The sequence below is a fragment of the Sinohyriopsis cumingii genome, chromosome 19, assembly GCF_028554795.1.
Source record: "Sinohyriopsis cumingii isolate HCF-2022 chromosome 19, ASM2855479v2, whole genome shotgun sequence".
Taxonomy (NCBI): Eukaryota; Metazoa; Mollusca; class Bivalvia; order Unionida; family Unionidae; genus Sinohyriopsis; species Sinohyriopsis cumingii.
Window position 1 is genome coordinate 59005280 of NC_142979.1, and position 14412 is coordinate 59019691.

Sequence of the window (14412 nt, forward strand, 5' to 3'; positions counted from 1 at the left end):
TTCAATACTTTCAGTCACAATAAAATACTTAAATCTAAAAATATGATTTGTTTGGTTTTCAAGCAGATTTACAAATATCTTCATGAAAAATAAAGAACACAAATCAATATTACAAAAACAATTTTCACAACCATTTTAAATGTGAAAAAAACCTTGTAAACACTGCAGACCAAAAAAGCAACCCACCCACAGTTCAAAACAATCTTAGAAGAAGGAAGTCTGAACAGTTGTTATAATGGTATGAAAATATAATCACTTCATCTACGCATGAATACATGTATGCCCATCAAAGTCTATTTACCTATCTCATGCAGTTTTTGGTTAATTGTGCTGAGAAGGTTTTCTTTTTTGTCAGAAAGTTCCAAAAATGCATTAAAAAAATTGAAAAAATGCTGTAACAACCTAAAAATGTAACCATGTCATTGACATATAAAAACAAATTCCCATGCAAAATTTCCATCTGTCTATGTTTAGTTGTTGTTCTATAATCTTTCTAACAAGCTTTCTGGATGGACAGACAGACAGACCAAATCAAGATGTCTCCACTGCAAAAATCGTAACGTTGACACTTATACCAACACCAACAACAATGTCATAAAAATCTATTGACCATGTCTTGCTTATGTTTTACATTTGAGACAAAAATGGTTCTTGATTTTTCATGCTGTAATTCTATCCAATTAGTTTCATGTAAACTTTGTTTTATATATTTTTAAAAAGGTTACTGAAAATCGGCAACAACTCTGAATGCGACATTTTTGAAAACCATTTTGGTTGGATTTTTGTGGGGATATCTGTCAAAGTTTCCTCTGACCCTTGCAACCGCATTTTTGACATTTGGACATTTATGTTGGGGGTGTAGGGTCAGAGCCAATTGCCTATTGAAAAGTTAGAGCTTGCCAACATTGCATGAATTCCACCTTTTTGATAGGCAAAAATAAAATTTCTTACAAAATGTTAAATATATAATTTTATCAGGTATCATTCTTAACTAACAAGCAAATTCTCTTCAACAGTATCATTGATCATAATAAAAAAGAAGTTTAATTTTTAAAACATTACCCTAAGCACCATAATACAATCAAACGTTTTGATTTTTTAAACTTTTACAACCTGAACATACAGAAATGAAATACACCATAAGTTCAGGAATGAGTAATAATTGGTGGAGTAGTGTTGGTGGTGGTGGGTTTGAACAAGCTTTCACTTGTGACTCCTTAAATATTTTATTTTATAACTAGGTCTCTTGCTATCTGATGTGGCAGCATCATTTTGAGTACCTCTGGAGTAATATTTACAATAGTGAAAACATCTGACTATCTATTTCTCTTGACTAACCCTGCCACTTCCTCCTCTTCATTTTCAACCTTTATCTTTGCTTGAGGCAGGTCAGACTGAACACCTGGTTGGCCTTGCAGTTCGTCGACACGGATTTCCCATACTTCATTCTGGTCAATATGCATGCACATCCGAGGTGAGAGAATATCATCACTGTCTTCTCCATCATCTTTTTTCTTTTCAGTGTTTCCATGCACTGAATCTGAAAATTAAATGTTCAAAATTTTCACTGTCGACTCCAACATATAAAAATTGCTCTCATTTACCTTATTCTGTGAGTTTCACACTTGAGTTTCTGATCCAAGGATCACCCATAATTTTTACATTTCCTCTGTCGAAAGGATTTCTATCTAATTTCTATGTACTGTATATACTTACTCATAAGTCCACTTTTTTAACTAAACTTTATTCATGCAAACTAAGGTTTGCCTTATAACCATGTCATACATTTGACTGTATAAATCTTAACTTGTAAGGTCAGATGTGATTTGTCAGTTTATGTGGCATGTTAAACTCAGTAATAAAAATCTATTTGTTCTACATTGTTGTTATACTCATGTCATTCACACACACACACACACACACACACACACATATATTATATATATATCTGTCCATGCCATCTGTTTGGCTTGTTTACTTCTCTGGAAAAACTGCAGAACCAAGGGAAGCTACTTGCAAGCTTTCTCACATACATTGGCTGAACCTGAGTCTTGAACCCACGTGATCAGTAAGCATGCATGCTTTAGACCACTCTGCCACTTGGAGCCCCCAGCTTAGATGTAATAACATGGTGGTCATCCTGGACTTCAGAATACCACCATTTTCAAGACATTATATAAAGTATTTCAATGACAATCACATATGACCATTGATTCAGCAGGAGTAGCAAAATAAAGATTTTCAGTGATTGCATTGCAGTGGCCTTTTTGATGACCTAATGGCACTTTTTGTTTAGAGCTAACTCAATCATGGGAGAAATGTATAGTTTAGAAAGAGTACTGACAACAACTCAGTTCATATACATAAAAATCCAAACAATCCTACCAATTTTTATTTGTCTAGGTCAGTGTTCTCCAAACTTTCTGAAACATGGGCCATATTAGAATTTTAACTGGCTTCGCAGGTGAATAAATTAAATATATGGAAATTTGTTTTAAAAAACTACTGTGCCAGTACAATGTGATGCGGGGGGGGGGGGGGGGGGTAGATGACAAATCGAAGTCGCATGCCCTATTTTGGACACCAATGGTCTATGTCACATGATTTTATGCTTAATTGTTCCAAGATTTTCTGAGAAATGTACAAAATTACCCAAAAATGTGAAAAAATATTACTATGATGTATACATCAATGCAGACCCACTATGTAATAGACCTCTATGCATCCACTAATGGGACATAGCTGACTGGACACTGATGGATATTATATACCACACATACTTGATTGTAAGTCATGTCAAACTGCAAAACAACAAAGATCCTGATCTGTTATATTACAATGTGACAGCAGATCAAGGTCTATGTTGTTTGTTCTACTGAATACTCCTAACAAACGTGCATAGACCCAGATCTGCCAGTACATTAGTTGATGGAAGATCTGGGTGTGTGCAGTTTGCAGTTGAACACAACTTATGAGCAAATGCACAATACAATATAATTAACTGGAGATTACTGAGAAATGGTTCTAATGACATTAATCTTTTGACAAGGAATTTGGTCTTGAGCTATACATACTGTGCAGAATATGTTATTATCTCATTCAACTTACCATCATTGTTACATTCTACCTTTAGACCCCCGAAACAGAAGATTCCTAATTACCCTATGTACAAGGCATTTTACAATGTTTGGTCACAGAACTTGCTCGAAAACAAAAACTCTTTTGCAAAAGTCATCTTTCTTTGAGTGACAATGACCATGACCTTCTGACCTCAAAATGAATAGGTCTTTTCCATGCTTCATGTGCAAGCCCTCCACAAACTTTAGTCAAGGGACATGATATAAAAATTAAGTTATTATGCAAAAAAATTTTTTTTCTTCTTTTAGTTTCAATTACCTTGACCTTTGAATTTTCTACCACTAAATTAACGGAAAGAAAATATAATCATCCACAAAATTTCCAGTGAAGGTATATGGTAGATAACTGATATTTTTGTGCTGAAACCATCTGTCAATGTTTGATTCATTGATTCCCTGTAAATGCACCATAGGTTCAGAGTATAACTCGTAGATGGGATAATGGATAGCACAGTGGTAAAATACTTGTTTTGCATCTCTGCAATACAGATCTGATCCCTGGTTTTCCATATAGTTACTTATTGATGACAATGGTACTTTCCTGGTTATCTACTTTCTTCCAATTCCAAAACCAATTAATACTAACACCTGAGCCACTGAAAGTACAATCAATTTAAAACTTAACAAGTACATAAAAAAACACTAAACCTGATGTTTTTTTTCCATGTTCCATTTCAACTGATTCTACTTCCATATCCAAGTCTAATTCCCCACTCTCTGCAGTACGTCCTTTTTCTCTGCCACTTCCTTTTTCTCTGGCCATATCCACCTCAACTGTTGTGGTATCTTCTCTGGCCATATCCAACTTTTCCGGTGCAACATCTTCTCTGGCCATATCCACCTCGATTGGTGTGACATCCTCTCTGGTCATATCCAACTTGACTGGTGTGACATATTCTCTGGCCATATCCAGCTCGACTGGTGTGATATCTTCTCCGGCACCATCTATCTCATCTGTTGTGACACCTTCTCTGGCCTCATCCATCTCATCTGGTGTGACATCTTCTCTGACCTCATCCACCTCATCTGGTGTGACATCTTCTCTGATCCCATCAACCTCATCTGGTGTGACATCTACTGTTGTACTTGATACAGGCACTGGATCCTCTTCAACCACTGTGGTGAGAGACACTAACTTTTATGCATACATAATCCAGGAGTCAAGCTAAACATGAAATCTGAGCTGAACTGGGAGAAGTTGGAGCAGAGCATGAAATGTGAGCACATACACATGCACGCACGCATGCACGCACGCGCGCACACACACACACACACACACACACACACACACACACACACACACACACACACACACACACACACACACACACACACACACACACACACACACACACACACACACACACACACACACACACACACACACACACACACACACACACACACAGAGAGAGGCATGTTTGTGTGCTGTGTGTTCTCTCATTAAAACCATCTTCTCTATTTCTCATCATACATATTTATATTTAATCGTTTTTATGTCTTATCATCACGTAAAATTCTCCTTGTGTATCACAAACAAATTTTGTAAGTGTATGAAGGTACCACATTCATTTGCAATGTACTCAAACTTGACAGTTATGACAGAGAGATATATACATTCATGGCCAGAGGAAAAATGAACATAAATAAGACAAACTTTTATTACAATTATCATCATAATATTTTCACACTTCAATCTGAAGATTTTGTAACTAAAATAAATTGTATACATACTAGATCAAATGCAAGCTTTCATAGCATAAATCTATATTCAATATATCCAACATTTTACTCATTCCATATATATATATATATATATATATATATATATATATATATATATATATATATATATATATATATACACATACACCCTCAGATATTTCCATTAGCATCTTCAAGTTCTTTATACTAAATCTGGTGCTGAATAGAAAAGCAACATTAATATTGGTCATTCAGCATAGAAAGTATCACACAACACTATCAAACAGTCACAGTATAGTGCTAACTCTCAAGGTCAAATTGCTCATGTAAATAGGAAACAAGCCATACATATACTTTGTGGGACTTTTGTGTTTAGGCTTATGTGCCCTTTTTGGTCATTACTGTTTGTATACTGGCTGTAAAACTTCCAATAACAGAAACAATACAGCGTAATTAATTGCTACAGTATATAAATTACATTAATTACTGTATTACAAATTGGCAAGAAACCTAATCATATGCCAATTCAACAAGCAATTTAAGTCTTTGATAGTTTCTAAAATTTCACCAAAAAATAACAAAACCAGAAACATTTCCAAAATAGTCGGAAACAACCCCTATAAATGTTTGTGACAGCACGTGTCTTCACACCACAGTGTTCACAACAACTGTTCATCTGTAAAAATGATGTTATGGATTAATCTTTTGGGTGAAGTTTGGAGGCTAAAAGAAAATGTATTGCTTGTTCGAGTGGTATTTGATTAATTATTTTTTTTACCAATTTGCAGTTAAAATTAATTACTATGTATCATTTTTCTCTGAAGTCAAATGACCAAAACACATGGTGTAATGATGAAAGGCACATAAATGTTAAGTGACAAATGATACTTGTACATTCCACTAATGAGCACAGTTTTAACAGGGTTCATACAGAATACTGATTGATAAATTCAAAGACTTTTCCCAAACTTACAAAGACAACAAACATAGATTTCCAAGACCAATTTTCACTAACATTTTGTATACAAGTTATGTTATATGAGAAAATAATGAATGCAAAATACAACAATATTATTTATTGATGAAATGAAACTAAATGGGGCATCAAAAAAAGAAACCATGAAAACTAGACTACAACCGAATCTAAGAACCTTGGACAATTTTATTTGTGATTATGAAAAGAAAATAAAATGTTTGGGTTTATTTCAATTTTCAGAGACTTTTAAAAACCTCAGGGTAATCTGCTCAATTTTCCCAAATTTTCAAGACCTTGAAAATGCTACCTCATTTTCCCCAAACTATCAAAGACACTCAAAGTCCTAATGAACCCTGTTTAATGGTCAATCAGCTATTAAAATATATACCTGTGAATGCATAAGAGTGTTTTCTCAGTGAGATTTGTATCAACTCCTGCAAAAGCTGAAATACATTTTCCATGGGGATACAACACTAACTTCTTGGTTAGGTCAAGAAAGCATCTCAAAAGCTATAAAGTACCCTCGCTCACTGATCATCGAATAAATCACAGGGTGAAATAATTTATTCTTTCCTTATAGAAGAAAGCCAAGTTGAAATTTTTTCTGTGACAAAGTCACTCATTTCACCATGTAGCATGACACATGTGATCCTCTACAACCACTGTGCTAAAACAGAGACAATTGATTTAACAAATTTTCAGAGTTTTGGGGGCATTAATCAGTTTACTAACTCAACAGTTTGCTGTCATGGGTAAGCTTCAGCTGTACTGGGCCTATTTGCCCATGTACACACATGCTCATGATAATTATGAACAGCACCCTTTTCTCTCTCCAATACCCTAAGTATCTATCAACCTTTTGCAGCCATTGGGCAATCACTACAAAAACATTTGACAACTGTTTCAAATTTTAGGTTGCCAATAATTTGGTCACCTCAGAGCAGAAATCAACTGAGCAGAAGATGACAATAACATGATATTATATACCCACCCTATGTTCATAGTCATCTATGTAGATTACTGATAATACTGCACTGAAACAACTTTTCTTCTTTCAGTGACCTTGACCTTTGCCCTTCTGACTCAAAATTGACAGGCTTCTTTCATATTCTAAACAAAATCCAGCCAAAAATGATGCACTAGGTTTGTGATGTACTACTGCTATTCTGCAGAAATTATTTTCCTCCTTTCAGTTAGTGATCTTAATAAATATTTTGAACCCAATAACAATGGCAACATTTACCTTACCCCTGTTATTGTTGTGGAAACCATTCATCAAAAAGTATTTCTGTCAGTGACCTCTGACTCCAAAATCAGCCTGGATCTTCCACACACCAAGTGCAAGCCATTCACAAAGTTTGATAACCATAAATGATGGATATTTCCAGTTGTTGAGTGGTTACCATTTTGGTTCTTTCTTTCTTAAAATTTGCATTCTTCTTCAAATACATTCCCTGATCACATTAAATGTTCGGAGAATAGGAGGAGGAGGGAATGCCAAGTATTTGGCCTATACCTCGGGTATCCTTCTAGGATAAAACGGCTGCATTTCCCATGTGAACAATAACTTATTTTCCTATTCTGAAAAGCAGCAAAGCATAGGGTCAAGTGACATATGATCTCTATAAACGAGGTCATGTGATCTGTGATCCTTATAAACAGGTTCATGTAACATGTAATCACCATAAACAGTTAAAAGGGATGATACTAAAATCCTCTCACAAATGTTCCTGCCATATATAGTAAACCTAACAGGCCATGCTGTCTTTTAATTGGCTGGTGAGGTAGTCACTTGAGCTACTCCCACCATAACCACTAGATTTAAAGTTTGCCTCAGTGAATCTACATCGCTGAGATAAGTCTTGCAGAAGGTAGCTTCTATTACCTCTTGGATTGAAACGTAAAGTTCTAATGCAAGGTCTGCTGAGTTCATACTAATTTTATGAGCTGAAATCTTAACGAGGTGTCTGATCTTTTTTACAACCTCAGAGAATGATGGGTTTACAACCCACTTCAGCAATGAAGATAGGGCTTGAAGGGTGATTTCCTGCTTCCTGGCTTTCACCAGATGACACGTTTCTGTGCGCTTCAAGTACTGCTTCTGGAAGTGAATTGGGTAATGCATGGCCACTAATTCTGATGTGTCTATGGAAGGCAGTGAGGATTCTGATCACTGATTGACAGTAACCTATTTTTGGCTATTAAGTCTGGTGTGTCAAGAGGACTACCAAAATATCTGATCTGAACAGAAGATAGTCACACAACCACTCAGAAATGATTGACTGTGCATCCAAGGCACAAGTTTCTGTGTCCGTAACTGGAGAGACATTAGATTCCACCTTGTTGCACATTAAAAAAAAAAAAAAAACAGATCATAATCAGATGCCTCCAAAGTGCACAAATCCAAAGAAAGACAGACTGATGGAGAGAACTAACTGTATGAATGATTTGAAACCTTTCTGGATAGCATGCAAGCCAGGACATGGAGTCTGCCGGGAATATGCCTGAATTGTACATTGCTATAGTTGTTAGCAATGTAGAAATTGTCAAATCAGAATGCACAGACTGGGTGATTTCATGTACCCTGCTTGAGATGGTAGGTTACCAATACAGAGTTGTCCTATGTAAAAAATTTTATTCCTTACAGTAAATCCTTCCAGAACCAAAAGGCATTCATGACAGTTTTCATTCTGAAAAGGTTGATGTCGAAAGGCTGATCCCCACGTCCCACATGCAGCTAACTATAGCATAGTCTGTCACCTGGTTGACACCCCAACCATATATACTGGTGTCAGTACATGCTGTGATTTCCACTTTAGGGTTCTCCAGAGGAGTTTCTGTCATGTGTCAACATGGGTTGTGCAACTGGTGAAGGAATAATGATACCCTGTGCGTGATGGTGACTTACTGATCGCATAAAATGATGGTAGAGTGAGATCAAGTCTGCCGCTGCACTGAATAATCCAAGGAGCTGCCATAACTCTTTCTCTGAAAACCAATTGGAAATGGACTCAATGAGATCGATAATTCAGACTATACAAATCTTTGGAAGCCATACCAGATTGAGGTTGGTGAGAAACTCCATACATGGTTTGGACAAAATGCTGGGATGGATGAAGATTGGACTTTTTCCATTTCACCAGAAAACCTGGACTATTCAAAAGTGATAGGAGATTGTTTCTGTCCTTGAAGAAAATAGAACTTACCATTTTTGTCTGGATGATGTCATCCAAAGATGCCAATGTTGCTGCAGATGAAGTCAACTGGAACAGAGTGATGAAGTAATCCATTATTTTGGTAAATATTTAGGTCAAAAGGTTTGGACTTGCAAATGATAAACCATGTCACATAAGTAAAACCAAATCTTGCTTTATCCATTTTTAATTTCGGTTGCATGGTATTGGTTGAGCCAACTCAGGCGGATGATCGGCCTCAACTTGCTGTTCTGGTTAAGAAAATGCCTTGAATAAAACGATGTAAATCAACATTGGGCGTTACAAGGCAAGTAAACCTAGTTTCTTGATTCCCCTGTAAGGATGTCTCCTACACTTGTTAGGTTATAGTCTTTTAGGCTGGGATCTGAACTGAATCTTTGCATGAAGAGATCCCTCTGGCCCACCTATCCTCCATCTGCTGTGGCTGGGGCAGATTGGTCCTAAAAGGCTATGATGCAGGTCCGGCAGCAAGTTGGAAGAGAAATTTCTGAGCTGCCTACCTCTGAACTACTTCAATTTTGCCTCCCAAAGAGTAATTACAAGCCAAATGGGTAATACCAGGGTATGATGTGGCCTGAGCAATGCAGAGCACAATCATGTGTCACATTGCATCAGGTCAAGATTGGCAAAGGCAGTCTGTGTATTAGCCATGTACTGGCGAGCCCTATTAATGACCTCATTAATTCAAGACATTACCCCCCACCAGGCATGTTCAATGCACGATTTTTGTGCGAGTCAGAAAATAGTAAATAAAGCCAATTCTGGAGTCCAAGATGTAGTAACAACATTTCGAATCAGCTTTGTATGGAACGGAATACATTCTTGTCCACTTTATAAAACAGTGATTAAGATATGTGAACTGCAAATATATCTTTATCTTGATCCTGGAGGTCAATATGGAAGGCTTCAGAGTGGGTTTTGTACCAGCAAGACGAAACTGTCACTGTTATTTGACTTTCTGAAAAGAATGTCTTTGCATTCCCCTGATCATAGATTCTTCCAGACTGGTATTAATCTCCCTAATTTCAGCTGAATGTAGAAGCAGAAAAGAGTCTGTTCCTCCTCGATGAGATCTACTGATGCGTTAAATTTACAGTTGTATGGGGGGGGGGGGAGAGCATTCTGAAGCCAACAAGACCCTGTATTTTCTTCAACTGCAGCCTTGAAGCTAACTCCATGGTTGGATCTGATTAAGGCTGTTTAGTAGGAGGATCATCAAACTCACCGTGTCTACTGTCCTGTTTTGGTTCTGCTTGAACATCTGCATAAACCATACCCAGTAACATTGACGATGCTGTCATCTCTATATAAGTCACAGTACCCTGTGGATAAGTCGTGAACATATGGTAAGATGGGTATGTCAGAAAAAATGTTCCATGCTGAAAGAGCAGGCCGGTTTACCAAGGCTGTATGGTTGCCAGCTATGTGAAGATGTCTGGCCATCACCAGTACCACTCCAATGGTCATGTCAGGACAGACGGATTTTTCACTAAAATCCCTGTGATAATATGGGTATGTTGCCAAAAAACTGGTGAGATTGACAGATCTTGTCCATAATAATCCCCTAGTTGGGACAGCTGGATGCCAGAGACAGCAAATTCATATTGAAAAATAGATCCAACAGATCCTGCAAAAACTACAAGTGCCCAGACCTGCAGACATTAAGGCATGCTTGGACATGTGGGGGGATTTACATTCATTGGACTGCCTAAAATTGGTCTACACTGCCCCAATAATCACGAAAATCTGAAGAATCAAGAGAAAACAGAAAAATCTGGTTTAAATTAAATAATTGCGTCATTGTGTCACATCTGTAAAAAGATGGTTAACGGCACAAACCATAAAGTTTTGCTCCTCCATTTCCATTTTTTAAAACTATCTGATAGTTACAAACATTGCAATTGGGGAGGGGGGGAGCTTGCCACACAAGACTCATAAGAGATGCTGACTTTTGGATGTATGCTAAAGATATCAATGCTATCTTTCTTTGCAAGATTATTTCTTTTGTCTCTGCATTTTGATGGGGTCCAGAGTGGCCATGAGGTCTAATGCACTTGCCTTTACAGATCACTGACCCCTCATCTTGGACCACATGAAGTACATTTTGTACATACTGGACAAGACTCGTGTGTATCTTCACTTGCCTTAAATTTCTTGCAGTTTATGCATCTGGTCAACATGTTATGTGCCTGATAAACATGTTATACAGAAACAACACATGAAGGAAAACAAAAGCATAAATTAACAATTAATGTGTTGAGAAGTTGCTAATAAAACACCTGTTGCTAATGGAGTAAGCAGTGTTGTGCTAACATCAACAAATCCTTCGAATGTGGCAAATTCAATATATTCAAACTATACATGAATAATTATCACACACAATAATTCCAAATTACTAGGTGGATGGCTAAATTTTTCGCTTATATTGGCGTGGACTGTTGTGGAGGTATTATGTATGAAGTTGAAAGCATGGAAGCAAAGATTAAAACTAGTGACACCTTGTGGTGTCAAGGGAACTAAAGGGCAAGAGTTATTATTACCCCTGGTCTATATAAGATAGAAAGAAAAGACAAATTTTCATCTTTCTAGTAGGGTTGAATTCAGGAGGCAGCATGCATACATCCCAAACATTAATGTGATTGGGGAACATATCTGAAGGAGAAATACAAATATAGCTGATGCACACTCTCCTGTGCAAGAAAATTCCTTCGAATAGCTCAAGTAATGAAAAGGTTGGAAATAGAATTGGCTTTTGTGAGTGTTCCAAAAGCAGAACAAATCCCTCTATCAAACAGGAGATCACTCATCTAATCTTCACCTGGTGGGCCGATGACTTGTAGCACTTCTGTTGCAAAAACATGCATGTGAGGGTTGGAATCCCAAGCTAATGGATGTACTTTTGTATTATGTATTATGATTCATGTGTCTGAAGAAGGAGATAGTTATTTCACAGTATCTACACAATGATATAAAATTTACATATACATGAGTACACACGTGTTGTACTGCTCAAAACAGGCATTTCCTGTTCCACACGAGGACCATCTGTCACTGGCTCATTCCCCTGGGGCACAAACTCGTACAGCTCATCCTTGTCTATGTACACATTGGGCAAAAGTCTGACATCACTTTGTTCTGGATCATTTGGTTCCATTTTTATGCTGACCTCATCATTCACTTTTAAGCTGACCTCATTCAAATGATGCTTTGTGTCTGTAAAGAAACAAAAGGAAAAAAACACACGTTTCAAAGTTCAAGAGAAGGTAACTAATATCTGCCAATAAATGACCAATCTTGCTAAGAAAACTAGACTAGTGTTTGTATAACTTGAATGTATCCACCAAGGTCAAAATAAGTATAAATCTCAAGCCAAAAAAAAAATTTTTTTAACTCCATATATTATCCCCACCTTCAACCCACCTAGGACAAGCACATTTTTGAAATATCATTTACTGCAAATGAACACCAATGTTACTACTTGATGCATGTAAATTTCAGCGTGTGTATATCAGGGATGATAACAGCCTAAAAATTTTAAAAAAAAAAAAACAACAAAGTTTTCCATGCATTTGAAGTGCATGTATAAAGTTTCATTTTAGCATGGTCAAGGAATGCTTTTTTGGCAGTTGATCCATAATTAATTTGTCTGTGCAGCTTGTGCGCTAGGCAAGTCCAGGTTCCTCCAATTTCCAACTATATCCCCCCCAACCCATTATGGTCATCTTTTTTTATTTGTTTTAACCAGCTCAGGTTGAAACAATTTTAATTTTACTGACTGGTCAAATTTAGTGATGTCCTTGTATTGTCCTCTTTCAACAAATTCTATAGAAGTCGTGAAATTATTTCAAAAGATCTGGAGTATGCAAGAAATTACTCAAAACTGTAACAAACTGCACAAGATAATAATGAAACCATGAAAAATTCCAGTGTTGTTGTTGTTGTTTTTGTAGGGTTTAACGCCATTTTTCAACACATGATAGGCTATACATGGCGGCCAGTATTAATGGTGGAGGAAGAACCCGGGAAATCCCCAGAAAGAACCACCGACCCTCAAGAAGCTACTGGCAAGCTTTCTCACATACCCACATTGGCCGAATCTGAGAATCGAATCCAGTGTGCACGGTTAACTTCCAATGTATAGTTTTTGGATGTTTTGCTACTTTCATTCCCACTTTAATTATATTCAGGAACAAATATTCAGATTAATGAACAAAAGAAGAAAGTCCTCCAGAAATATTTAACAAAAAAAAGAAAAGCTGGTCTGCATAAAAAAAACCCACAACTGATTTCCAATAAAAACAGGAACAGTTCCATCCCTAGTACACGTGAATAGGTACATGTTTATGTAGTCGATGTTGTAGTTAGGCAATTTTTATGATGTACATTCTGTCATGTAAGATATCCAAGAAACTGAAAACCTTATACTATTTATACATTACTCATTTACGTCTCGCCTCTGTACATATCTGTGGCTAGGCCACTGATAAATATCACAGGTAAAATGTTACAAACGTATAGTTTGTAAAGGTAACAGTATGAAATTGAAACCTACCATAGCCAAGTTTACAGCAATCTGTTTAGCTGTGTGTACTGAAATACAATAAAATCGGCAATTTCCATTAAACCCAGTACAGCTGCAATAACATCTGTGACAGTATTGCTGGATAGAATGGATATCCAATGCACTTAGTGGACATTCACAATCTGTAGTGGACACTTAATCCCCTGCAGCGTGTTCATGTCCACTGAAATTTGCAATGTGTGTACTGTAAATCTGATGACAGACATAATATTTATAAAACCTTGCCATTCATTATTCTTTCTGTCAAATGTAGCACAATTCTGATAACGCAGTAGTTCTGAGATGTCTTCCATAATGCTGTCAAATTTGTATGAAATTAGTGCAGAAATTTTGAGAAGTCATTTAAAAAACCAATTATAAACATATGCATCACACATGGTAGATGTAGTGCCCTAGTGAAAAGGTCATGTGTGATCAAAAGAATGTTGATGGCTGGAAGCAGAAGAACAAAGGCTCTGTGGAATGTGGTGTGGTACATCACCTGCGCACTTTTCTGTGTACCATTCTATGATGTATCATCCCCATATCTAACCTGCAAAATATTTCCAACAAATTTTTAATTTGTTAGAGGGTAAAACATGACATGACATGAATGCCACACTAGTTTTTTCAACAACTTACCTTTAATATCTTCCTGGCATGGTAACAATTTCACTCTTTTGGAATTCATAGATATGGACATGTAGCCTGGCTCTATTTTAATCTTCGGCAAACTTTCTTTTGCTACATCAGGTGATGAAAGTATTTTTCTAGGCCTTCCAACACTTCGCTTAATTCCTGTTTCATCTGTGTGGAAGA

At 36.7% G+C, this 14412-nt stretch overlaps 1 protein-coding gene across 1 annotated transcript in view; it reads right to left on the bottom strand.

Moving 5' to 3' along the window:
• LOC149775781 (uncharacterized) overlaps nucleotides 1-14412 on the bottom strand; it is a 92304-nt gene that overhangs the window by 13011 nt on the left and 64881 nt on the right. The window contains exons 13-16 of the mRNA XM_089944129.1: nucleotides 14236-14400; nucleotides 12030-12245; nucleotides 3786-4253; nucleotides 1339-1540 (exon numbers count right to left, since the gene is read on the bottom strand). Coding sequence (XP_089800255.1) covers nucleotides 1339-1540; nucleotides 3786-4253; nucleotides 12030-12245; nucleotides 14236-14400 — 1051 coding nt within the window. The remainder of the gene's footprint in view (nucleotides 1-1338; nucleotides 1541-3785; nucleotides 4254-12029; nucleotides 12246-14235; nucleotides 14401-14412) is intronic.